General features: G+C 55.2%; 1 protein-coding gene and 1 long non-coding RNA gene across 12 annotated transcripts; one reads left to right on the top strand and one right to left on the bottom strand.

The window, feature by feature from the left end:
* Positions 1-427: 427 nt before the first annotated feature.
* LOC140626839 (uncharacterized) lies at positions 428-9,622 on the top strand. 9 transcript variants are annotated; one of them, XR_012025840.1, is made up of 10 exons: positions 428-1,219; positions 1,433-1,563; positions 1,988-2,122; positions 2,260-2,822; positions 3,067-3,251; positions 4,243-4,625; positions 5,306-5,427; positions 7,709-7,809; positions 7,946-8,116; positions 8,622-9,415. It is a non-coding gene; the product is annotated as an uncharacterized lncRNA (long non-coding RNA). The 9 variants fall into 9 exon arrangements; XR_012025844.1 differs by lacking the exon at positions 5,306-5,427 and having other exon boundaries at positions 429-1,078; positions 1,172-1,219; XR_012025842.1 differs by lacking the exon at positions 5,306-5,427 and adding an exon at positions 9,457-9,622 and having other exon boundaries at positions 431-1,219; positions 8,622-9,066.
* REN (renin) lies at positions 2,222-24,695 on the bottom strand. 3 transcript variants are annotated; one of them, XM_072814571.1, is made up of 9 exons: positions 24,514-24,695; positions 9,061-9,211; positions 8,365-8,488; positions 7,668-7,786; positions 6,523-6,719; positions 4,222-4,341; positions 3,711-3,855; positions 3,390-3,488; positions 2,222-2,573 (listed from the first exon to the last, which is right to left on the bottom strand). In XM_072814571.1, the coding sequence occupies exons 2-9, from the start codon at positions 9,193-9,195 to the stop codon at positions 2,412-2,414; spliced, it is 1,101 nt and encodes a 366-aa protein (XP_072670672.1). In that variant the 5' UTR covers positions 9,196-9,211; positions 24,514-24,695; the 3' UTR covers positions 2,222-2,411. The 3 variants fall into 3 exon arrangements, with proteins under 3 accessions (XP_072670672.1, XP_072670670.1, XP_072670671.1); XM_072814569.1 differs by lacking the exon at positions 24,514-24,695 and adding an exon at positions 12,617-12,793; XM_072814570.1 differs by lacking the exons at positions 2,222-2,573; positions 24,514-24,695 and adding exons at positions 2,849-2,941; positions 12,617-12,794.
* Positions 24,696-25,278: the final 583 nt, after the last annotated feature.

Here is a 25,278-nt window from a genome sequence, read left to right as displayed (position 1 = left end):
CGGAGCCGCCGCGCGGGCGCTAGTCCCTGCGGGGGGGCCCGGCGCGGCGGGGGCCGTGGAGGAGGGGCCCGGGGCAGCCCATGGCTCGGGAGCCCGCGCCCGCGCCCGCGCCCGCGCCCCCGCCCCCGCCCGCTCCGAGGCCGGCCCGGGGACGCGGGGCCCGCCGCGACTGTGACCTCACCGCGGGCCGGGGGCGGGCGCCCGGGAACGCCCCCGCCCCGCCTCCGTCCCGGCCCGCGGGCCGCCGCGCACGCCGCAGCCGCCGCCACCTGGAGCGCGGGGCGGGGCCACGCCCCCCGGAGGCCGTGACGCGGGCGGGACGGGGCGGGGCCTGAGCTGGCCCCGCCCCCGCGCGGCCCCGCCCCGCCCCGCCCCGCCCCCCGGCCCCGGGGCGCGCCCCCCGCCCTCCGAGCTGCGAGGCGGCTGCTCTTCCTTCCTCTCGCCGCACAGGGCCGCTCTCCCCGGGCAGCTCGGGCAGGGCCGGGGGAGGCCCCCTCCTGCGCCCCTCCCTGCCCCAGCCCGCAGGTGGGAGACCCGGCTGCCGTCTAGAGCTCGGCTGGGGCGCGCCACCCGCGCCCAGGTCCCTGCTCCCCGTCCCTGCGCTCCTGCAGGAGTCCCCTGCTGCACCTCAAAGGCCCTTCCCTCCAGCGGGGGCTCTGCCCTTCCTCCCCCTCCCACACGTGTCCTCGCTGGCGAGGCCGGCGACGCCGGGTGATGCCCGCGCTTGGTGGATGCGCCAAGGGCAACCGAGCTCTCTTGTCCTCAGCCCGGGTGGGAGAGCTCTGCCTGCGCCATCCAGAAAAGTGCCTGCAGAGAAGGGGCCTTTTTCTGTTTCTGCAAGTTGTCCTTTGGCCTCTTCAGGAACCTCTAACCACAAGGCCGCTGGCACTACTGCTGTCCAGAATCCAGCTTCGCCCAGCGGAACTACTGCGGTAGTGGGAACGTGCTATATCCGAGCTGCCTAGTGCAGTGCCCGCTAGCTACATGTGACTGTCCAGCACCGGGAATGTGGCCACTGTGACACTTGATTCTAGTGTTAAAAGCTCTATGTGGCTATCATATTGGACGGCTCAGGGAGGTGATGGAGAAACCTGCCTATTCCAGACCATGGAGCCCCAGGATGTCAAGCTGGGAAGGACACTCACTGACCCCAACTCTGTCTTTTCTGCAGTGAGGAAATAAAGCCAGGCTGACAAGAGAGCTTACAGAATAAGGGCAGGTGATCTGAGGCTGGGCTCCACGGTCCTGAACACAAGGCTCATGCTCTTGGCTCTGCACGGGGACCCCGCAGACAGCTCCCGCCTCCAGGAATCTGCCCTGGGGAGCCCCAGGGTCCCGCACAATCCCAAGAGGTTGCAATTCTAGAGGTATGAGGTTTACCAGGAGGCCTGGTTGGGCCACTCAGTGCTTCACCTCTTTTTGGTCAAAACAGGGGTGAACCACTACCGTGAAGAGGGACAGCGTCTGTGGCTTCAGGGCGGTGCTGCGTCTCATTCCCCAGCGTATACACTCCATGCCATAGTAGGTGGAGCAAGAGTGGGAGAAGACTTCAGCCTGTCCCATGTGAGCGCCCCAGGTCTGTTGGGAGGGGGGCGCAGCAGTGTGCATGGCTGTGTGCTTGTGTGCGTGTCCCCTTGCTAGGTGTGTGCAGCTCTGTACCTGTGAAAGTGTGCCCGCACCAGGTAAGGTGGAAAGCCCCTAGCATCTGAGTCATCTGGGCTGAGTTCTAATCTCAACTTTTCACATTTTAACGAGTCGTCTTGGTCAAATGCCTTCCATTCCCTGAGCCTTAGTTTTCCCACATGCAAAAAGGGACTATCAGTCATGTCTCTGACGTGCTATATTTTCAGGTGATGATGTCTTGGGCTGCATGTGTAAATGGTGACGTGGACCAGGGGGTGAGAGGGTTTGCAGTGCACGAGAGGCAGAATGGGACCTGAGCTTGAGGCAGGCTTCTGCCAACTAGGAGCATCTTTCTGACCCACAGCACACTATCACAGCATGAGCCCTGGTCCTGCAGGGACTAGAGGGAGCATGGATCTGGCTGTGTGTGTAAACAACCAACTCCAGCTGAGCGGGGATCAGTGGCATCATCCGTGTATGTAGGAACCTGTGTGTGCAGGTGAGTGTGTAGTTTGTCATTCTGTGTCACAGTCTTATCTGCACATGATACATGGCTGCACCTCTTGCTTCAGACCCCAGTGAGCCCAGGTGCAACGGGTTTCGAACATGAAGTCTTTATTCTGTTTGTTCTCAAAGCAGGGAAGAGCTGGCGCTGGAGGCAAGGCGAGCGCCTGGGAGGAGCTCCACACCCCATGCCCCTGCGTGAGGGCACAGGCAGGGCAGTGTCCCAGAGGGTGCTCTAGCTCTAACAGGGCTGAAGGCAAGGCCCACCTGGGCAGCAGAGGGCCTCAGCGGGCCAAGGCAAAGCCAATGCGATTGTTATGCCGATCAAACTCCGTGTAGAACTTGCGGATGAAGCTGGCGCCCAGGACCCAGACAGGCCCAGTGGGCGGTGGGACGTCCAGACCGTGGAGGGCCAGGGTGCACAGGTCTTCATTACCATAGGGATCCTGGCGGGAAGCAAGAGGATTTCCCCACTGCCTGGCCCATGGGCTTTCTCCTTGCCTTTTGACCCCCGCAGCTGTCCTCAGCAACATCCCTCCTTCCTCCCCCATCCACTTCCTCCGCCCTGGCCCTCTCAAGCCATCATGCGCCCTCCCGGATGCCAGTACCGAGCTAGACACTGGGCCAACGATGCATCAGGCCAAGTGCCGCCTCCCCGAGCTTACAGTCTGGCAGACCTTCTGACCCGAGGAAAGGTATTGAGCTACTCTAAGTCTGTCGAGTAAGGAGCAGAGCCTTACTGGGGCATTTGCCTGGAAGATGCAGATAAGGGGATGCGCAGTGATTTCCAAACATTGCTGCACATTGGAATCACCTGAGGAGTTTTGAAAAACACCGATGGCCAGGTGCCACCCCCAGAGGTTCTGATTTAATAAGTATGGGATGTGGCTTGTTACTGGGATTTTTAAAAAAGATTTATTTCCTCGTTTATTATTTTAGAGAGAGGGAGAGAGCACGAGCCGGAGGAGCAAAAGAAGAGGGGGAGAGAAACTCAAGTAGATTCTGCGCTCAGCGTGGAGCCCAGCGTGGGGCTCAATCTCATGACCAGAGCCAAAACCAAGTCAGAAGTTAACAGGCTGTGCCACCCAGGCACCCCTTATTGCTGGGATTTTTAAAGCACCCAGGTGACCCTAATATATAGCTAAAGTTAGAGAACCACTGATGTGGCAGGTGATCCATGCATAAGGCCTTGTCCTTTTTAAAGGGTCCCTGCCCACCCTCCCACCCTCCTACCCTGTCGGAGGGACAGCTCAGAGCCTCACCTGTAACACATAGTCCTTGCTGGTAAGTGTGTAGGCTCTCCCTCCGAGGTGGAAGGAGATGTCGGGGAGTGTAGGCACCTGGTTACAGTTCACAACGTACTGAGGGGAAGGCAAAGGGAGCCCCGTTGAGTGTGGGAAGTCTACCAGCAGACACAGCCCAGCAGGGCTGGGTGCATGGCCCACCCCCTCCCTGGGGGACCAAGCCACACGTGGGAAGAGAGAGGAGAGGAGGGGAAGGCCCAGGATGGCCCTGTTTGGGACCTGATGCTTCCTGGGGTAAATCTGGGTCCTGGTCCAGGTGGTGCTTCCCCAGCTTCTGACCTCATTTGTGCTCAGCTCCTGGGCCCCCAGGGTGTCCATGAGCAGCCTCAGGGAGCTGGTGGGGCCCGAGATGTACGATGCACCGGTATCGACCACTACCATGCAGCCCTCCTCACAGACCAAGGTGGCCGACCTCACAGACACCCTGGGGGAGGCCAGTTAGAGGATCAGTCAGCAGGCTGATGTGACACCAACCGGTATGGTGAGGCCCTGCTGGGGGTCCCGAGATGTGCCAGAGGATGCAAGGCGTGTGCGGGAGAAGGAGAGGTGCTGGCCCTTCCCTCAGGTGACCCACCACCCCCTCTCGGTGGCCCCCCTCCCCCTCCCCTCTGCTCTTCATAGCTCCGTGTTCCCGGCCCTGGACAGAGCACTCAGAGAGCCAGTGTTGGCAGTGCCTTGAGAAGTGACTGTATGAGGAGAGAGGACAAGATAGTAGCACTGCTCCTTCCCAGCCCCACACCCTAGCAGCAGCAGCATTTTCAGAGAGCAGGAAGGGTCCAAGGCTCCTGACCCTTTCATTTTGATCTGCCAGGAACCAGTCTTGCTGATGCTCACGTAGTGGAAATTCCCTTGGTAATACTGGGGGTCGCTGCCTCCCAAGACGACCTCTCCTCCGAGCAAGTGAGAATTCCTAAAGGGAAGATCAGAGCTCCTGAAGACCCATAACCTCTAACTTCAAGACCTAGCAACAAAGGAAGCTGGGCCAGGGTACAGGGGAGACGGGAAGGATGGCAAGACTGGGAAGCGGCAAGAACACCACTTGTCCACCTTTCTTGCCCCTCCCCAAGACAGACCAGAGGAGGTTCAGCTGCACCCAATAAAGCATCCCCACAGAGAAGGAACCGGCACAAGCAGAGAGCAAGATGAGAGTTGGCCCCGTCCTCGCTTGGGTTTGGGAAGCTGCAGGTTGAGCAGGTGCTTGGGTGGAGTGGGGGTGGGTAAGGGGTAGGAGGCGAACTAGAAAGAGGAATGGAGAACTTCGGCATCCAGCAGAGGCTGGGCCTGCCAAGGCGGGTTGGGGTTGGTGGTGTATAGAATCTGGACCAGGTGTTCAGGAGGGTCAAGGCCATGTGAGGGGGTCTCAGCTCCTTACTTGGAATTTCTGCAGAGAAAGAAACACAGCAGAAAGGAGGCCTATGTTTCAGCTGAGCTTCATAGGCCTCTTGTTGGAGGTGGTGGTGGTGGGTATGATGCACTTTTTTTACCCTTTAGGTGAAGGCACTTGCCTGAAGTCGCTCAAGTGGTGGGTGGGGTTAGTGGAGCCAGGCTCCTGGTGCCCAGTCCACAGCTGACCCCCTTGCCTTCCTCTCCTCCCTGCTGCACGATGCCTTCCACAGCTCAGGACCTGCCCCTGGTGTGTGTGTGTGTGTGTGTGTGTGTGTGTGTGTGTGGGCTGCTTTCCAGTGTGCATGTGTGGGACGGTTTTCCAGCATATGTGTGCGTGAGAGTTTAGGTGTACGCATGTCATGCTAGCGAACGTGCTCGACTGCCCTTTTACAAATTCCATACCGAGGTGCAACGTGCTATCACCAGCTCCCTCTGCGACTCTCCTGACATTTCAAGATCCCTCTGATGGTCCCTCCTTCTTGTCTCAGGGTCAAGGTGAAGGCAAGGCCTCTTCTCCTTCTCAACAAGGCCATTCTTTCTGCCTGCTGGATCCTCCTCCTTCCCATGGCCTCCAGGCTCCTGTGCCCTCAGTGATCTCCTTCTTCCCACGGTTTGTCTCTTGCTTTCCACTGGCTTCTCCCTCTACCTGCAAGCGCGCTCCAGCCTCCTGCAGCATTTCCAAATACCCACCCTTCTCTCTACTCCTCCCTGCATCTCCGCCAGCACCCTCTTCTGATGTTCCCTTCCCTACCGAATCTCTCCGTCTTCCTCTCAACTGCTGGCCATCTGGCCATGCTCCATCTCTAAAACAGCTCTTCCTGAGACTCCTCCTGTCTGCAGGGCCAATTGGTGGTCTTTTCTCAATACCTCGCATTTTCTTTTCTCCCTTTTGCTCGTCTCCATTTTACCTGTGTGATTTCTCTGGACCCTGACCCTCCCTCCACTAGCCTTGTGTTCCTACTCTTATGATGCCTTGTGTCCAGCTCTTATTATCTTTCCACACCCAACAGCTTGGTGTGGATTACAGCCCTGCTCAACAGTGGACAGTGGCTTCCCCAAGGCTAGCTGAACTGTGCATGTAAGCTCAGTCCACAGTTGAAAGGCACCTATGGGTTTCAGCCTCATGCTCCCCATTGTCGCCCATCATGTTGTGATGTTTCTTGTCTTCCTTCCAGACTGTGGGGTCTGTGAGGGCAGGGACTGTGTCTTGTACACCTGTTTGTGGCTGCACCCCAGAACCTCCCACAGTGCTTGGCACATAAGCATCCAATATTTGTTGAATCAATGAGTGAGCGAATGAATGAATGAATGAATGAAGTCAGCTTTCTGTGTGAGAGGGGTCATGGGCTACTCATAGTAACGCTTGACTTTCCATCCCCCCGACCCTGCATTTTCCTCTTGCTCTAGAACACTTCCATCATTGTAGAAAGTTGTATGAGTACTGCTCTGGATCTGTGCTACCACTGTGGCTGCTGAGCAATTGAAATATGGATAGTGTAAAAAAGATATTGAATTTTTAAAAATTTTTTACTTAAGTGGTGGCTTCCATATTGGGAGTGGAGCTCTACATATGGATTGAACACCACCTAATCATGAACACATAAAAATTCCAGCCCCAGCTCTCTTCCTGCTCTCCCAGCTCTCCTGCCTCCTACCCTCCCCCCACCCCCCACCCCTGACTCAGCCCCTGGAGCCCCAGGCTCACCTGCTGTAGTAGACTGAGAAAACCTCCTCCTTTAGCACCCCTTGGGAGAGGATGTGGTCAAAGACGGGGGTGACCCCACCAACAGCCTGTGCAGGGAAGCCCATGCCCAGAACCCCATCAAACTTGGCCAGCATGAAGGGTATCAGGGGCAGCTCTGTGACCTCTCCAAACGTCTGTGTCACTGTGATTCCGCCCACCTGTGGGAGGAAGGACCAGAGGAGACCAGGCCTCCTGCCCCGCCCCAGGCCAGGGTCTAGTCTAGGGCCCACATGCCCTGGGGTGGAGGAATTTGGGATGAGAGCATTTCATCAATCCCCCCACCCGCACATATCCTCTCCTCTATTACTCGTGCAAGCTCTGGGGGTCCAGAGAGAACCGAGGTTACCCCAGGACTGGGAGGGGCAGAGGCTGAGGAGGCACTACTGCCAGGCAGTAACAGAAGAGATGCCAGGAGCTCTCACACCCCCTCCCCAGGGCCCCAGCTTCCACACGGGCAGCACTGGGCCTAAGTTCCCTACTCCCAGCACGGGTAAGGATTTCTTCAAAAAGCCAGGCTTTCTCCCCTGTTTCACAGACAAGGGGAGGGTAAGGGCTCCTACTGATTTGTTCCACGTTCTATGCGTACCCCTCCCATAACTCTGACAGAGCAGGAGCCGGAGAAACCCCAGAACAGAGAGGGTCAGATGCAAACCAAAAGAAAAAGAAAACCAAGCCCTGGCCTTAATCCCATACTCTAATCTCAACTGTGACCTTAAAACCTATGCCTGACCCTAAGACTGCTGACACTGACCTGACCTTGATATTTCAGTCCAGGGTCTGGTTAAAAGCCAAGCCAGAGCCACGGGACCTCAGGAGGTCAGCTGATTGCAGGCTGTAGGGCTTAGAATAAGTACTGACGGGAGTTAGAGATAAAGGCCCCCATCAATCATCTGGTGCCCAGCCAGGAGCTTGGGCTTGCTCTGTCCTGGGCGCTGCTGTTTTGACTCACCAGCCCCTGGCAGGCAGCAAGGTGGGGTGCTCCCCAAATCCCCAGGCTCCAAGGTGTGCTGAACTGTACCCTACCCAAGTATGGGCCCTTGGGTGGCAGGAGAGGTCTGGGAATGAGAAGGGCAGGGGTCAGATGAGCTAAGGGCACTCCCACTTACAGTCACCATGTCCTGGCTCAGGAAGCCTTTGACCTTCCCAGATCCGTAGCGGATGGTGAATGTCGTCCCGTTCTCCATGTAGCTGGAGGATTCCGAGGAGTCATAGAGGCAGTGAATCTCTGGCAGAGGGACATAGGCTCAGGTATGTCCAAGGGAGCCCTGGGCAGGGGGCCTTGCAGGCAGGTGCGTTGGGTGTATGGCCCGTGTGGTGGAGGACTTAGGTGCGGGGTGGGGTGGCCCTGAGGCTGGAGGCTTGAAAATGTGTTTCACCAACCAAGGACTGTGTTCCTTGGGCTCCTGTCATGTGCCCATATCTGTGAGAACGGTCTCGAATGAAGCACGTCATAGAAGTTTCGAATGCAGGGATGAGGAAAAGATTCTGGTCCCAGCAAGCACTCAGCAAGAGGTTACTGGCTGAGGAAAGGGGTAGAAGACGCCCAGGGCCTGTGGTGAGTCTGAGAATTCAGTCCTCGCCCGATCTCAGGAAAGGGGAGTGATGGCCTTGTAGCTGGGCTGGGGACCCCTAATGCTTGCCATTTGCCTTGGCGGTCGCATCAGGAAAATGGGGGACACTTTCGTCTGTCCTCTCGGGGGCGGTGGTAGCGGGGGCAGAGGGAGCGAGGCAGGCCTGGCTAGGCGCAGAGCGGGCCTGGGCACAGGGACCACTGGCCCTGCAGGAGCGGCGGAGGGGGCTCACCACAGGCTGTGTAGAGAGGGCTGCACCTGGTGGAGGGCACCCAGAGGTTGGCCGAGCCCGTGTCGAAGACGACTTTGAAGGTCTGGGGTGGGGTGCCGATGCCAATCTCGCCGTAGTACTGGGTCTGTGAGCGAGGGAGGGAACGGAAGAGGCAGCTGGAAGAGCTCGGGAGCCTTGGGCCTCGGGGTTTTGCCCGATGCCCCCTCTGGTGCTCGGGGTGAGATGCGAAGGCCTCACAGCCTTCTCTGGGTTTCCAGGTTTCGGCGGGGCCTGGGTGGAAGGCTTAGCACCGCCTTAGTCTATGACTTCTCAGGAAGTGAGACAAGAGGGCAAAATAAATCTGCTGAAAATGAAGCAGGAAGGCGCCCCACCTCTCGAGGGGCTGCTGAGGCCATCAGCTGTCCTGCTGTGCGGAGCCCGGTCACAGAAGCCAGCCCCTGCGGTCACGTTCCGGTCCTGCCCACCAGGTCACCTGCACTCGAGGCCCAGAGCCTAGATTCTGGGGTTCCCAGCCTAACTCTGCCTCTGGGCTCCGTTCTGCCCTCCATGCCTCAGCCTTCCTAGTGCTGCAATGGGCATGTCACGGGCTGCCAGATACCTCAGCAACCCCGTCAGAGACCGCGCGGAAAGAGCCAAGAAAGCCCTGGGCCCAGAGAGCAAGGAGATGGAGCAGCAAGGCCCCAGCCGGGCACTCACATCCAGGTAGTTGGTGAGGACCACGGGGGAGGTGCTGTTGCCAGAGGAGAGTCTCTTGGTGAACTGGTTCCACTCAGCCCCAAGCCCGGCCACATCCACGCCTCGCTCCTTCAGGCTTTCCCGGATGGAGGGCATTTTCTTGAGGAAGATCCTGGCCCAGGGCGGAGGAGGGAAAACCCAGAAGAGCTCTGTACTCCCCCACAATAATGGTGGAGGCCCCGAAGCTTCTAGTACGACTCTCTCTGCCCTCGCCCAGACACCTACAAATTGCTCCTTGTGCTTTCGGGCCTCTCAGAGAGAATTTGCAAGTCCCCTTGATTAAATAATCCTCAACACTGTCTGATTCTGACCACGAGCTCTACAAAGCCATTTGCTCTCTCATTCCTCGTTCCATAGCTACACGTTGAGCCCTGCTCCAGGCCTGCCCTGCACGAGGTACTAGAGACGGACGGATCAGGACTCCCGCTGCCTTCAAGGAGCGCCAGCAGGCCAGGAGCCTGAGGAGGAAGAGGAGAAAGCTACGATGGTCATCGATGGCCGATGGCCGATGACCGCCGAGAGAGAGAGAGAGAGAGAGAGAGAGAGAGAGAGAGAGAGAGAGAGAGACGGTGGCTGGCCTGCTCCCCTCAAGGGGGCCGAGGAGCCAGTGCTGTGGGCGGCCTGTAGGTGGCAGCAGGCACCCACTGCCGCCTGCAGGGCCTTCGGCGCTGGGTTCGAGGCAGACACCTGGCCAGAGTTGGGGGGGGGTGGCTGGACCAGATCTGCTAGTCCAGGGGTGGGGTGGTGCAGTGGAGGGGGTGGAGGGGTGGGGGGATGGCAAGGGAGGGAAGCAGCCAGCGTCTCCAGAGTCCCCGTGCCCCCTGCCCTTGGAAAGATGTCCTTGAGCTGGAGTCCCAGGCTTTATGCTTCTTTCCCTGACTCCTGCCGCTCACCTTTGGGAGGCAGAATCAAAGACGCCGGGGGTGGGGGTGGGGTGGGGGTGGGGAAAGCACACCCAGAGCGGCCACCTGGTGAGTGCCAAACACTACACACGCCCTGACGCAGCCCTCATGAGGCCATCCTTGTCCTCACTGTGTGATGAGGAATTGGAGGCTCGTAGGGATGAGGTGACTCGGAAACGGTGGAGCAGGGATTCGAAGCAGTGTGTCTGGTTGTTTCCCAGAGAGCATCCCCAGGGCTCCCCTGTGAAGGCTCTTTGTGGAAGCCTGGAGGGAGATGCCCCTAGCTGTTGGCCAGGAGGTCCCAGGATTGCGGCCCAGTTGACGGAGAACCAGTCTTCCTTTCCAGATGCTGGTCTACCTCTACTGTCCTTTCCTGCTCACACCCGGCACTCCCGGACCCCCTCATGCCCACGGGCCAAAATGCAGCTTTCCTGCCAGCCAGCGCCACATCTTAATGGAAATGACTTGTCACAGTCATGTCACCATTTACTGTTCACAAAGCAGTTTCACGGTTATGATCTTATTCTCAGCCATCCCACAGGGTGGGTGATTCTTCCCATTTTACAGATGGGAAAAATGGAGGAACAGAGAAGGCCTGATCCCAAGGAGGGTGCATTTTCTACCATCTACCCTGAACAGCCTCTGCTCTGGACCTTTACTTTTCCCATTCTCCTTTCAGAAAGTTCCTTCCCCTCCACTCCCCACCTTTGCTTGGGCTCCTGCTTCATTTTTCCTGGGGCACTCACAGCCAGCGCTGCACAGCCTAACGTTCGTGGCGGCGGTGTTGTCTGGTGGTGAGGATACAGTAGTTGTGAGCGGATGCTGAAACCCCTATTACTGTGTGATTCTGATCAGCTTACCGAACCCCTCTGGGCCTTTTGTGAACCCCCCCCCCATTAACTCCTCTATAAAAAGGGATGAAACATGGGCACCTGGGGGGCTCAGTGGTTGAGCATCTGCCTTCAGCTCAGGGCATGACCCCGGGGTCCTGGATCGAGTCCTACATTGGGCTCCCCGCAGGGAGCCTGCTTCTCCCTCTGCCTGTGTCTCTGCCTCTTTCATGAATAAATAAAGTCTTTTAAAAAAAGGGATGAAACCGTAGTCCCGCCTCACTGCAGATCAAATGAGCAGCCCACTGCTCAATAAACGGAGAGTGTGTGTACGAGAGGCTAGGAAAGCATCTGGAGAATGGGATCCTGTGTTCGGAGCTCCCAAAGTGCCTTGCAGGACCCTGCCCACATAGCAGGTGGCGACCTTCTGTGTTTCAAAAGCCTCTTTCTGCTCTCCTGGCCCCCCAACCCCTTCTTCTCTTTTTAAAGAGAACAAGGGAGAATGCTTTTACCTTGCTCTGTCTTTACCCTGGGGGTGGGGGCTGCGCTCAGGTACACGCTCTCACCCCACACCCCTACCCTAGCAGTGGCCCTCTGGGAGCCTCAGAGCAGGGCAAGAAGATTTGGAAACAAAAGGCCCAATGTGTGCTGAGGCTCAGCCTCTCATAGGGGACCTACCTCCCGGAGCCTCTGTGTCCTCACCTTAAAGTGGGACTGCTGGGTTGTCGGGAGGACAATTTGGGTCATGTGAAAAGATCCTGTGAAATCCTAGGTGCTAAGCCTGTAAAATGCCTATGGCTGTTAAAACCTGCCCTCTTAGGGGCACCCAGCTGGCTCAGTCACTAAAACATGTGACTCTTGATCTTGGAATTGTGAGTTCAAGACCCACATGGGGTATAAAGAGGACTCAAAAATGAAATCTTTAAAAAAGATTCTTGCCCTCTTGCCTTGAGGCCTTCAGGTTCCACCACTCTCCCCACACTGAGACCTTCTCCTCTTGAGGTCCCTTGTCATCCTCCCCACACCCCAGCCTTAATGAACGTAATGAGCCCAGTTCCCATAGGGCCTGGGCCTGGATTTGGGTGTTAAGTTATGCCTCCCTCCTCCTGGCTGCCTTAAGCCTTTTCTTTTAACATTGGTGACAATCCACCCTATAGGACGACTGGCAGCTGGGTTTTTACAGCGTTGTCGGCATCACGCTGAAGGCTATACATCCTTTATCTCATTAAATCTTCAAAGCCGATCTGCGAAGTAGACACTGTTATTATCTCTGTTTTCAAAATGGTAAACTGAGACCTCCAGAGGTTAAGTGACTCGCTCATGCTTTCAGAGCTAGTGAGGGGTGCTGGTGAGGCAGGATTTAAACCAAGACAATTTAGCTCTAGAAGGCTCGTCTTCAACCACTGTACAGTTTCTCCTTGGCAGACTTGCCCATGCCACCCCCTTCTTAATAATTAGGCTGTGAGAGGCTTGAGAGCAAGAGATAGGTCTTAATCATCCGGGTCCCCACAGCACCCCTGGTGATCCGTGCAAGGAACAAAAGCTTTGGGCAGAGATCAAATGACCTGGCTCTTCAGTCTGAGAAATGTGCCACCACTGGCCGTGTGACCTTGGGCGAGTCCTCTCTCTCCACAGGACCGCATCTCCCTGCCCTGCTGATGGTGAGGATGGATGACACCCCCCATCTGGAAGCCGAGGGAGTTAGGAAGGTGGGAACTCCTGTCCCCATCTGCCCCACTCCCCCCACACTCCCCCCCCCCCCCCCCCCCCCCCCCCCCCAGTTACCGTCTGAAGGCTCCCGTGTCTGCAGGGAGCCCGAAGGTGCAGGAGCCCCAGAGCACCAGCAGGAGTCCCCAGCGAGGCATTCTGCATCTGGCCATGGTGCTTGGCCTGGGTGCTCTGCTGAAGCCTTGTGGCTTCCCCTTCTCCTTTTATGTGCTCTATGCGTGGCTGGTTGCGGTTTTGCTCTGCCCTGATTTATTGTCCTGGGGTAGATACAAGGCAGCCAGTAATAAATCCCCCCCATGGGACGGGGCTAGGTGGGTGAAGGGTGACCAGATTAGGACGCAGTCAAGGAACCAGGGGAAGAAGGGCTGTGGGAAAGTGATTCAGTGCCCTGTGACGCCAGCAGCCCCATGGCGGCCTCGCCCTATAACCCCCTGACGGGGGCAGAGGCCTACAGGGAACTGCAGCGGTCAGGGGTGAGACAGCCCCCAAACCTCAGCTTCCCACCTCCCAGCCAGACACCACCGTGCATACCCTTCAGCTCCATCCTCTGCATTAACCCTAGCTGTGTCCCTGACTGCCTCAATTTCCTTCTGGAACATGGGGGACTCTTGCTGGCTTGTTTGGGACAAAGCCAGGCCCCGGGAACTTGGGGCCCTGGTCAGCAGCAGCCGTTGGTGGGGAAGGACACCACAGCACCCTGTAGGGCAGCGCCCTGTAGGGCAGCACCCTGTGGGGCTCTCTGGAGGCAGGGAGCTGGGGGAAGGGCTGCATGCCTGCCTCCCTTGGACCTAGCGTTGGTGCAAGGGAAGGGCAGCCCTCCGGGGTTTGGGGCACCTGCTGCAGAAGGTGAGGTGGCCTTCCTGCACAGCCTTCTGGGCCCAGTCTCGGCTCCCTTCTCTTGTCCCCTAGCCCCTGCTTACAGCCTGGGACTGCTCTCCATACACACACTGGCCCCTGAGTCCCGGGTGGGTGCTACTTATTCAGCCTACGGTGCCCTCTCCTGGCTTCTCCTGCTCATCCTTCTGGGCACATTTCAAATATCACCCCTTGTCCTTCAAGCAGGCCCCGATTCAGCCTGGCATTGGCTGTCCTTCTGCTATGGGCTTCTACCTAGCGAGGCAAGCCCTTCTGGGAGAGCACACACCTCAGCTGTCCCAGATCAGATGAACCTGTGTACGGGTGTCTATTTCCTGCCCAAAGTGGTGTTTAGCACTTATCAAATGAGTGAACTGGGGAACTAGCTCTGGGCTGGCTGTCTGGGACCTGGGTTCTGGTTTTGACTCTACCACGAATTTGCTGTGTGACGTTGGGCCCCTCCCTTCCCCTCTCTGGGCCTCAGTCCCTAAATCTGCAGCATGAAGGAGATGCTGGGTGGCTCCTAGGGTGCCAGACACTTTAGTTTTTGTTCTTGGCCTCCAGGGTGGTGCTCTCTGCACCAGCTGGGAGCAGTAAAAACTTAGTAGAAATGAGGTGCCTGTGTGGCTCAGTCAATAGAGCATCTGACTCTCTGTTCTCAGGGTGGTGAGCTCAAGCCCCACCTCAGTCTACTTTTAAAAAAAAAGACTTAGAGGAGCTAATCTCTGTTACTAATGTGTTGGCCAATAAACATGTTTGGTCCTCTGAGATTGTAACACCCTTACTGAATGACAGAAGGATCTGGTGTAAATTCTTTTTTTTTTTTTTTTAAGATTTTATTTATTTAGTTGTCAGAGACAAAGGATGTACAAGCAGGGGGAGCAGCAGAGGGAGAGGGAGAAGCAGGCTCCTAGCTGAGCAGGGAGCCCACCAATGCAGGGCTGTATCCCAGAACTCTAGGATCATGACCTGAGCTGAAGGCAGATGCTTAACCTACTTAGCCACCCAGGTGCCACCCCCCCCCCCCATGTAAACTCTTATTGGAGAATTTTCAGGCACTGTGGTCGGCAGTGAAGGAAGTATCTGATGCCAGGGGGAAAATTTTTAAAATCCCTCAACGTGGGGTATCTGTCTTGTCAGATTGAAAAAATATTTATCAAGCATTTGAATAGGCCTTAGTGCTCTTTATTCGTTAGACAATATTCATTAAGCATTTGTTATTTGTCGGACACTTTTCTAGATGCTAGGATTACAAAGGTGACAAAAATAAGTACCATTTCTGCCCTTCATGGATCTCACAGTCTGTAGGAGAGATAGATTATCATCACAACATAAATATAAAATAATAATGACGACCAGTACAGTCAGGGGGCTCTGGGAAGGCATCTCCAAACAAAGGACACTTGAGTTGTCATTTAGGAAATAAAATTGGGTGGTAGATGGGATATGGGGAGCAAGGCTACACAGGCAGGCAATGAATAGCCTGAAGAGGGAAAGAAATAGAGTCCCAATGGGAGCAGCATGTGCAAAGGCCCTGTGGAGAGAGGAAACATGATGAGAATAAGGCCCAAATAAAGCCAGTGTGACTAGACAAGAAGTGGGGTGAGACATGAGATGGAGAGGCAGAAGATGGTAAGAGCAAATGCTTGCTGTATGCTTATTATGTGCCAGATGCCATTTTAAGTGCCTAATGCGTTCTACTCTCCTGATAACTACATGACGTGGTTCCTTTATTATTCCACTTTATAGATGAGGAAACAGATACGGGAGGATTCAGAAAGGAACTTGCCTGGGATCACACTGACAATAACTGATGCAGTTGGCCTGTAAGCTTAGGCAGTATGTCCCAGAGCTCATTACGCAGCTGACTTGAGTGTCAAATTATGAAAGTTCTTTTCTTTTTCTTAAATGTATTTATTTATTTATTTATTTATTTATTTATTTATTTATTTATTTATATGAGAGAGAGAGAGCATGAGCAGGGGACGAGTTGGGGAGGGCGAGAAGCAGACCCTGGCTGAGCACAGAGCCCATCCTGGGTATCCCAGGACCCTGAGATCATGACCTGAGCCAAAGTCAGACACTTAACTATTTGAGCTATGCAGGTGCCTCAACCATGAAAGTTCTTGAGTTCTATGCTGTGTTTACCTTAGAACCAGGTTGGACTAGGAGAGGTGGGCATGCTGGAGAGAGAAAAGATTGGATAGATTTGAGAAACATTTAGGAAATAAAACTGGGTGGTAGATGAGATATGGGGAGCAAGGGGGAGGAAGGTTTCTTGGTGCCTGGTGATGCTGAGGGTGTAGTGGAAGAAATCCTCCCAATCACCATAGCAAGGTTCCTGAGCAGGTAGGAGTGAGAAGATGAGAGGGCAGGGCGCATGCCCACAGTCGTTTACCTGCCAGGTACTGGAAGCCGAGGGTCTGTCTGTGCCGTGACTGTTATCTTCTCAGACAAGTAGAGAGTAAGGACCTCCGCTGGGGCTTGGGGATCGGAGGGGCTTGGAGGCATAAGGGACACAGAGAAGGCTTGAGATAGTTATGGAAAGTGAGAAGGAGCTGACTAGGGAAACTAAGAGGTTTTCTGGGAGGAATTAAGACATTTAATGTCTGGAGATCGCACCTTTGTAGGAAGCCAGTCTCCCCTGTTCTCTGCCTCCCTGCAGCCACCACAGTGCTTGACTGCTCAGGTGCGGACATCAGGACGGTGTGTGGCTGGCTTCATCCAGGGCTGGGGTGGTGCCAGGTGTGATCAAAGAGGAGGGACAGAGGGATTTGGGGTCCTAGCAAAAATGTTACTGAACGATAGACTGTGGACTACAAGCGGAGTGTGGGAAAGAAGTCAGGACATCACGGGATAGGATGAATGAAGGGGAAGGAAGTGGAGGGCCGTGGGCAAAGAAAGGACAAGAGGGTGGAACAGTTGAAGCCTAAAGCTGACAGACGAAGAGCTGGTCGAGAGTGGGATGTTTGAGAGTCTTTTCTAAGGTAGAACAGTGACAAGTGGTGGCAAAGCCAGAGCAGGATGTAGGGGAGAGGTCATTGGCAGGAGGACCCTCCAGGAGCAGCGAGGCCAGCCAGGGTGCTGGCCAGGTCACCGTCTGCGTGAATCGTGATGTCATCCAGAAGGACTGCAGAGGGCATAGGGTAGAGGAAGGCTGTACGTCAGAAGCCAAAGTCTTTGAAAAATGAAGGGGTAAGACCTGCACGTCCAGCAATGACAACTGGGAGGGAGGAGGTCCAAGAGCCTGGAGGGAGAAGGGTCTCCTCCCAACGTCCACGTCAGCCCTGGGAGGCGAGCAGACCAGCGTTCGTCTAACACAAGAGGAAACCAAGACCTAGGAGGTAATTTATCGCTGGTGCGGGGCACAGCAGGGCCCTGCATCTCCCTGGGCCATATCCTGTGTTACATGGTGGGGGCACCCCAGAATCTCACTTCTCCCCACCTCGAGGTGCTCTGCTGATGGAGGATCAGTCGGGAATCTCAGGACAGCGACTGCAGAATGAGATTGTCTCCTGCAGAGACTGACAAGACGGGGACCTGTCCTGGCCAGGCAGGCGACTGGCCACCCTCTCCCTGTGCCCCTCCCCTAACCCCAGAGCAGGAGGAGCTGGAGCGAGTGGGGAGACAGGTCAGCCCCGAGGCTGCCTCTGAATGCCAGTGACCCCAGGCCTCTTTACGGGGCACCTACCCTGCATGGTGAGGTGTTTTCTATTCTCTTGGCAGCCCTGGAAAGGGGGTGCTCTGGTACCCACCATTCAGAGGAGGCAGCTGGAGCTTCAGAGAGCTCCAACTGGGCGGGTGAGGGACAAGTGGAGCGCCCAGCCTGTGACTCCTGGCCCAGCCCGTGTGGCTGCAGGGGTCAGATGTGCTTGGCAGAGCCATGGGATTCAAAAGAGGAGGTGCTGAGCTGCAGCCTCACAGTAGGGAGCGCTGCTTTCCCGTTGGGGGGGGTGGGCGGCAGGAGCTCCTTGAAGCCCAGGGCCCAGCTGCGGCTTAGACAGCCAGCAGCGGTGCAGGGCAGCAGGGGCCTCAGTACATTCTAGATTCACAGGGCTCTCCTGTGGCAAGGGCAGGGCCAGGGGGTCCAGCTCAAGGGTCGGGGTGCCCCCTGGCCCTAGGCACTCTCTAACCAGATGACACCAGCAGTGGAACATAGGTGTAAATAAGTGTGGATAAGCCCGCAGGAGAGGGACGCATTGGACAGGAGGGCAGCCAGGAGGGAAGCCCCAGGGATCATGGGCCCTTGAAGGCTTCTCCCAGGGAAGCAGGGTCAGCCCTGTTGGTGCAGCCCCACAGGACAGAACTGAGGCCCTGGGGGCAGTGGCAAGGAGAGAGTCCAGGTGCAGCCTGCTTCCAAGGAAGAGCCGTCTATGCAGTCTGCCCTACCCGATGAGAGTGAGTGCCCTGTGGGAGGTATGCTCCAACCCTGGGCGGTCAGCTCCGGGATCTAGGCTTTGCTGTGTCCAGACTCCTTCTCAGGGGCCCGACCTGGACTCGTCCATTTCCACGGTGGTGGGGATAACCCGGGGGGGTTGGCGTTCCCACAGGAGTCTCTCCTCTCTGCCCTGTGGCTATGCAGGGCTCCGGGCCGTGGTGTGGAAAGGAGGGGCGGGCAGGACCCCTCTCCGGTTATCTCCCAAGCTCTGTCAGCCCAGGGTCCACTTTTTCTCACGGAGGCTCCCCAGGATCCCACATGTAGACCCCGGGCTGTGTCACCTCAAGGTCAGGGTTGTGATGTTGGCGGAGGCTGGAGGCTGCAGGGAAGGGCTGTATGGCACCTGCCCTTTCCCAGAGGGGCAGAGCCCAGACGTGAGAACCAGTCAGGGGAGGCATAAATCCAGGCGCAGCCTGGCCCTCTGGTCAGATCCCACGGCTGGGTGTGTGCGGGGGGGTTGGGCCTGCCGGAGGCCAGGCCTCTCTCAGGAGACAAGGGGTACCCAGGATTTCTCTAAAAATGGCCCCAAATCCCACTTTGCTCCTTGATATCAAATCCAAGGAGATTCGGGCGTGGTGACCAGGGCTGGGTGTGATGAGCAGAGGGAGACGCTGGAGGGAGACAAGGCTGACAGCTCCTAGAGCCCGACAGGCTGCTGTTGGTGTGGTGGGAAACTCTTGCCATGGCCACTGCCCTGAGGAAGGTGTAAGGGGTGGAAATGGACCTTACCGAGCCTTCAAGTTCAGGAGATAAGCACCTTTGGGCCGGTCCTGCTTTTGCCCATATAGAGCGAACAGGGAAGCAGGAGAAAAGATAAAAACAAAAAACAAAAAACCAGACATGTCTTTCTTTCTCCTGACCTCCTGCCCACATCACGCTCAACAACCCGGTCCGGAGAGCCCAGCTGGCTCCTTGGAGGAATTTTCAATCAGATGGGGGCGTTGAGCTCAGTGCGATGAGCAGCTGGGGCCTTTCAAGGGAAAGAAAGACCCAGAATGGAGTTTAATAACCGGCCTGGGCCGCCATGTGTGGGTGGGCCCTCCAGGAGTAATTACTAGGAGAGCCCTGGGGAGGCACCGGGGCTCGGACCAGAACGTTGGAGCTGTGGGACCGGGGTGGGCAGAACCAAGCATCTCTATCGCTGGCTCTGGGGACCTTGGAGGAGCAGGAATTCAGCCACAGGGTTGGGGTGATCCCAACCTGAAGCCTGCTCAAGTGCTTACCCAGGAGAATGGAAGGGGGGTCACACAGGTCTTGGGAGCTGTGGGGGCCTGGGGGAAGAGAGGATTGGTAGGGGCTCGTGGGAGAGCCTGGTTAGAGGGGAGCTCCTGAGATGAGACACACCCAGTGTTGTGGGACCAGGCACCGATCCCTGAGGCACGAAAGCAAGAAACATGATAAACTGCTTTCCCCCAAGTGGCAGCGGAGGTATGTTCCATTGTCCAAAAAAGCTTAAACTGGAAGATCCCTTTGCCAGAGGAGGGCATGCCGGTGAAGCAGCTCAGAGGAGAGTGTGTATGTGTGTGTGTGTGTGTTGTGGGGATGTGGTGATGTGGTGATGCAGGCCGTGGGTCTGATGGGTGGTGCCGAGGGTTTTGTGCACGGATGTGTCACCAGCAGAAGGATGGCTGGGGTGGGGCAGGGCTGTTAGGGAAATGCTATCCAGGAACACACTTCCTAGAAAATAGGCCTCTTCCTACCTTCCTGCTTCCTCCCTTCCATCTACTCCTTTTTTAAAAGATTTTATTTATTTATTAATGAGAGACACAGAAAGAGAGAGAGAGGCAGAGACACAGGCAGAGGGAGAAGCAGGCTCCATGCAGGGAGTCCGATGTAGGATTCGATCCCAGGGCCCCGGGGTCATGCCCTGAGTCAAAGGCAGACGCTCAACTGCTGAGCAACCAGGTGTCCCTCCATCTATTCTTTTACGTAAGCTCTACGCCCAACGTGGGGCTTGAATTCACAACCTCAAGATCAAGAGTCATATGCTGAGCCAGCCATTTCTTACTTTTTATCAGAAAAATAAATACTTGGGCAGCCCCGGTGGCGCAGTGGTTTAGTGCCGCCTGCAGCCTGGGGTGTGATCCTGGGGACACAGGATCGAGTCCCACGTCGGGCTCCCTGCGTGGAGCCTGCTTCTCCCTCTGCCTGTGTCTCTGCCTCTCTCTCTCTCTTTGTCTATGAATAAATAAATAAAATCTTAAAAAAAAAAGAAAAAGAAATACTCTAGTTTTAAAAAAGCAATAGCTCCAAAAGGCTGATAATGAAACCTAGCGGTCACCAGTCCAGCCCGAGCTCCCAGGCCCCCCCCACCCCACTCCTCGGCCCCTAGTCTGGCTGCACAGAGACAAGGCCTTTTGACTCTCTGGGCTATTTGCTCTATTTGGTGGCCGTTTATACTTCTTAAGGTTATCGATCCGTCCATGTCTTCATTTTCCAATTTCATACATTATTTATTGATCATCTTTCATGGCAGATGAAGACTTCTCTTATACTCCATCCCTCCAATTTTGGCAAAATCAAAAGCCAGTATTTACATCATTGTAATTCAATTATTGTTCACAGTGTCTAATGTAATTCTTCCATACGTAATTTTTTGCTTTTCATGAAGTTCATCGCAGAATACCCCTTCATCTTTCCCACTCCTTGTTTTCCCAGGAGCCTGTGAACTCTGCCCGGATCCTCCAGACCCCTTCTCTGCCTGCTGCCGTGTTCACATACGGTCAGTGGGACTTTCTCCCCGAAGCCTCGTGCTCCCAGGCTGGCTGCACACTATTTCGGGGGGGGGGGCGGGCAGGGAGGGGGCAGAGGGAGAGAAAATCTCAGGCAGATTGTGCCATGAGTGGAGAGCCCCACCCGGGGCTTTATCGCATGACGCTGAGCTGAAACCAAGAGTCGGACTCTCTGATGACTGAGCCACCCGGGCTCCCCGTGGCTGCACACTACTGTCTGGGGACCTCTTTGCTGCTCCCCACCGACCTGGCTTTTTGTGTCCAGGCTCTGGGGGTTCCTTTCTCTCAGGCTGCACTTCTGTTGAAGCAGAGCATGTGCTCCCAGAGCTTGCTGAGAACGCGTGCCTGACAGGCAAGCACTTCCAGGCCTGGCACGTCTACAAATGTTTCCATTCCGTTCTTACTCTTTATAGTTTGGGTGTGAATAGAATTCTAGGTTGGAATTTATTTTCCCTCTGAAATTGGAAGTTGTTTTTCAGATTATAACAAGTCTGGAGCCACTCCAAGTCCCAACTCCGCTCCTGTGGTTTTATCTCTGGGAGCTGGTGCCCCCTTCCCTTTGTCCCTGGTGTGGGTCTGTTCTGTTCATGTGGTGAGCACTGGGTGGATGCCCTCAATCTGGAAATTCGTGTCCTTCCATTCTGGAAAATCGTCCTGCATTGATTTCTTGATCATTTCTTCCCTCCTGTTTTCTCTTCTCTCTTCTGGAACTCACATTAGTAGCATATTGCAAGTTCTGTTTGTTTTCTAAGCATTGCATATTTAATCTCCTGAGCTCTCTTTTTTTTTAGACATTTATTTTTAAGTCATCTCTACACCTAACATGGGGCTCGAATTTACAACTCCAAGATCGATCAAGAGTTGCATGCTCTTCCTCCCAAGCCAGCCAGGTGCCCCTCCCTGAGTTCTTTTTGTTCTACCTTCTAGGACATTTCCTTAACTTTACGTTCCAGCTCTTCAATTTCCCTACACATTTTTTTCTCCTATATTTTTTACTTCCAAGGGCCTTTTCTGATCCTTGGTTATTCCTTGGCTAATTGCATCCACTACTTGTTTTATGGATACGGATTCTCTTATGCCCCCTGTGGATATTAATTACAGACTAGGTGGTTTGGGGGTTTAAAAAAAATTTTTTTTTCTCTGTTTTGTTTTTGGTTTGGCCTCCATCCAGATTGGAGTGCCCTAGAAATTCAGTATGCACAGTAGGCTCATGCTGGTGTACCCCACTTTATTTTATTTTTAAAGATTTTGTTTATTTGACAGAGAGCACAAGTAAGGGGAGCAGGAGGCAGAGGGGAGAGGGAGAAGCAGGCTCCCTGCTGAGCAGGAAGCCCAATGCAAGGGTTTGATCCCAGGACCCCGGGATGGTGACCTGAGCCAAAAGCTCCCGCTTAACTGACTGAGCCACCCATGCGCCCCAAATTTCTCTTGTTTATAAGCCACCCAGTCTCTAGTATTTTGTTAGAGCAGCCCAGGTAGACAAAGACAGGCATGTCCAATATCAGTATCTGAGGCCTTTTCTATGGGGAGGGGACTCCTATTACCTACATCTGGGGAAAGAGATTTGGAATGGGGCTGAATAGACAAACTTATGAAGACTGTCACACAGTCCCTCTCTTTATAGCTACTCTCTTCAGCTCCATCCTCATTGTGCCTGTGTCACCGTGACTCGAGGTCTCCACTGTGTCCTTAAGGGATGAAACTCTAGTCCCTTCCCAGGGTGTAGGTAGCCTGGCTGCGTGGGCTGCGGAGAGGGGGAGGGGACGTGGGAAGTCTTGGTTTTCCATATGCTGATTTCCAGCCAGCACCCCCTCCCCCTGCCATTCTAGTCCAGGATTCACCCCAGGACCTCCCAGGCCTGAGACTGTCCTGGCGTGCATCAGGAACCCCCTTTGCTGGCCTTGAGGCTGTAGTCTCCCTCATTCTGCCAAGCCCTTTGCCTAATTTTTGTCTTCAAAACCTGCTTGTCCTTTCTCATCTGTTGTGGCTTCCTCTCCCTTCTCTTTGTCCTTGAGAATTCATGCTTCTCTGCTCCTTTGGTGTTTTTCAGGGGCTTTGGGAGTAAGCAGCCAGCCATTTGTCAAAAGCGGTCCTTTCTAACATTTTGTAAAGGTAATACACTGAAAGGACAGTTGTTAAGACAAAATCGGCAGCTTTGGAGAAAACAGGATCAAACAAAACCTGAGAAGGTGGGATCCCTGGGTGGCGCAGCGGTTTAGCGCCTGCCTTTGGCCCAGGGCGCGATCCTGGAGACCCGGGATCGAATCCCATGTCGGGCTCCCAGTGCATGGAGCCTGCTTCTCCCTCTGCCTATGTCTCTGCCTCTCTCTCTCTCTGTGACTATCATAAATAAATAAAAATAATTAAAAAAAAAACCAAACCCTGAGAAGGTGGTGAACCTGGGGCTGTATGTCCTGACCCCAGCCCCCATCCCTGCTGGAGACACTCTGGGCTCTGGCGGCGGCTCTAAAATGGAAGTGGCCACAGAAGATGAGGAAGGCCGGGCCACCCTTTACTCCCTGTGACCAAGTCTGGACTGGGGAGGCTGCTTCCAGAGAGAGAAAACAGGGGCAAGATTCAGATGGTTGGCCCTTGACAGGAGTTTGGAGGTGGGGAGGCCTGCTTGGGCACCGGCAACCTCGCCTGTGTGCCTATTGAAGCAGACTGGAGAAGGATTGGCCTGGAACTACCCTGGTTGCCAGATGTACTTCCTAGGATAAATCGTTCAGGAAAAGGGGTAGCCTGACGCACGGTAGGGCCAGAGAGAAGGGAAAAAAGACCGTGGGGTGTAGGAAGACTGTGGTGTTTGGAGTGAAACTGGAGGGGGCAGGCCTTGGCTCTGGAACTTTTTTGCTGTGTGACCTTGGACATGCCACTCATCCTCCCCAAGCCTCAATTTTTCTCTTGCCCAACGGGGATGATACTGCTCACCTCCTGCAGCTGTTGTGAGGATGAAGTGGGGCAGTTTAGCACACTGCGGATACTGCGGATACTCCTGTACTTCACGTCAGTATGTTAAGAGTAGTCCTAGAGGCAAGAATGTCCCTGCCCCCCTATTCTGTTCCACCAGGGTGTGAGACCAACTGCCTGCTATTCTAACAGACTCCCCCAAAGGGGTGGGGTTTGGGAAGAGACCCTCCTGCATTCCCTTCCTCAAGTGAGGGATACCCAGGCCTTTCAGATTAGGATTATTCATCCCCTGGGGACTGTCCAGAGATTGCAGGAAGGAGTGGGTCTGAGTGCCCCTAGGCAGCCTTACCTTTGTGTCTCTGGACTCCCGTGTCCTAGCTACCTGAGCTCACCCAGAAAGTCTGGATAGGCAAATAGGATCCCCCGGGTCCAGGAATGTTTCTAGCCCCTCACAGCCTCCAGCCTGCCCTGAACCCTCTCTCCAATCTAGGGAGCAGTCAGGCTGGGAACCCCATGAAACCAAAGATCCTTTTTGCCCAAGATACAGAGCTGTAAAGCCTGGCATCTTCCTGGGGCAAGAAGCATAGGACCCAGCCCCCCTCCTGCTGCCTGCTGAAGCAGGCCCTCTAGATCAGCTAGAACAGACATCCTCGAGGGCACTTGGGTAGCAGTGGGGGCTGATAAATCCTGAACTGTAGTTAGAGGGACCCATGCACACACAGGGTCACACAGACACATGTATATGACCATCACTCACACAGACAGGCTTGCTTTTTAGAAGGACCCTGTCCCTGAAGCAGCACTCATGTGCATGCACACACACACACACACACACACACACGCACGTACTCCTATCTTCCATCTGCCTAAACTCAAGGCTGTGAGGAAGGGTTTGGGGGGTTGCAGGGAATTTTGTAAAACTGGGCTGCCTAAGAGCACATTTCAGAGACCCCTCATCCTCTTCCCAGCCACAGTCTTCATCAGAGAAAGGATTGGGTTCAGGGAGTAGAATAACTCACTTATCAAATAGGTATGGAGTTTGACTCCTCTCTCAGAGGCACAGAGCCGCACCCTTAGGCTGTTTGGGAGAGGAAGCACCTTCCAAATATCAACAGCAGCCCCCTGTCATGCCATGCTTTGACATGAGCTCACAGTAGTAGCGATAATTTGAAAGATCCTGGAAGACGGCTTCAGGGTAGAGATGGGGGTGGGGCACGTTGTCCCGTTCCCATGGCAGCCTATCTCATTGCCATAGCAACATGTCTGGCCTCCATTCAGTGGAGTCTTGGTTTCTGTAATGGGTGGAACGCTGTGGCACTTCACGGGATGGCGGTGGCCCCATAATCCTTCTGGGAAAGAACATTTCTATCCTAGACCAAGCAGGGTAGGAGTAGCTGCAGGCTGCCAAATAGGGCTGGCTTTTCCTGTAGGCAGAGGGGTGGATTTACTCTCAGTTTCCCTACCGACAAGCCTCTACTTACTACAGCAATCAACTCCCCAGCTATTGGGGGTCTCCAAGAATGCCCCACAAGGCAGACTGATCTTTCCTGACTTCCAGCATGACTGACTCAGATGGAACCCTTCCCTCTCAGGTGTGACAATGACGTGGGGGAGCCAGGTGCTGGTGTCAGGAGACTCTTAGGCTTACGATTCATGGCTGTGTGTCTTCAGGGAGTTATGGATCGCTCAGGGCTCTCACCTGTGAAATGGGGCTTCGACATGCCCAGCCCTCTGGGGGATTTCAAGGATGCAGATAAGTAAGGAATTGGACCCATTCAGGGCTT

This window comes from Canis lupus, chromosome 38 (genome assembly GCF_048164855.1).
Source record: "Canis lupus baileyi chromosome 38, mCanLup2.hap1, whole genome shotgun sequence".
Classification (NCBI taxonomy): Eukaryota; Metazoa; Chordata; class Mammalia; order Carnivora; family Canidae; genus Canis; species Canis lupus.
Note: the sequence above shows the minus strand (reverse complement) of the source record. Positions and strands in the feature narration are given on the sequence as shown.

What these genes read in the sequence shown, in the direction of transcription:
- REN (XM_072814569.1), bottom strand. Translation starts at nt 12,711, where the DNA reads ATGGCCAGATGCAGAATGCCTCGCTGGGGACTCCTGCTGGTGCTCTGG. An exon ending in TGAGCCAGGACATGGTGACT is followed by an intron (nt 6,720 to 7,667) that starts GTAAGTGGGAGT and finishes TTCCTCCCACAG; the next exon opens with GTGGGCGGAATCACAGTGAC. An exon ending in TTCTCAGTCTACTACAGCAG is followed by an intron (nt 4,342 to 6,522) that starts GTGAGCCTGGGG and finishes TCTTCCCTTTAG; the next exon opens with GAATTCTCACTTGCTCGGAG.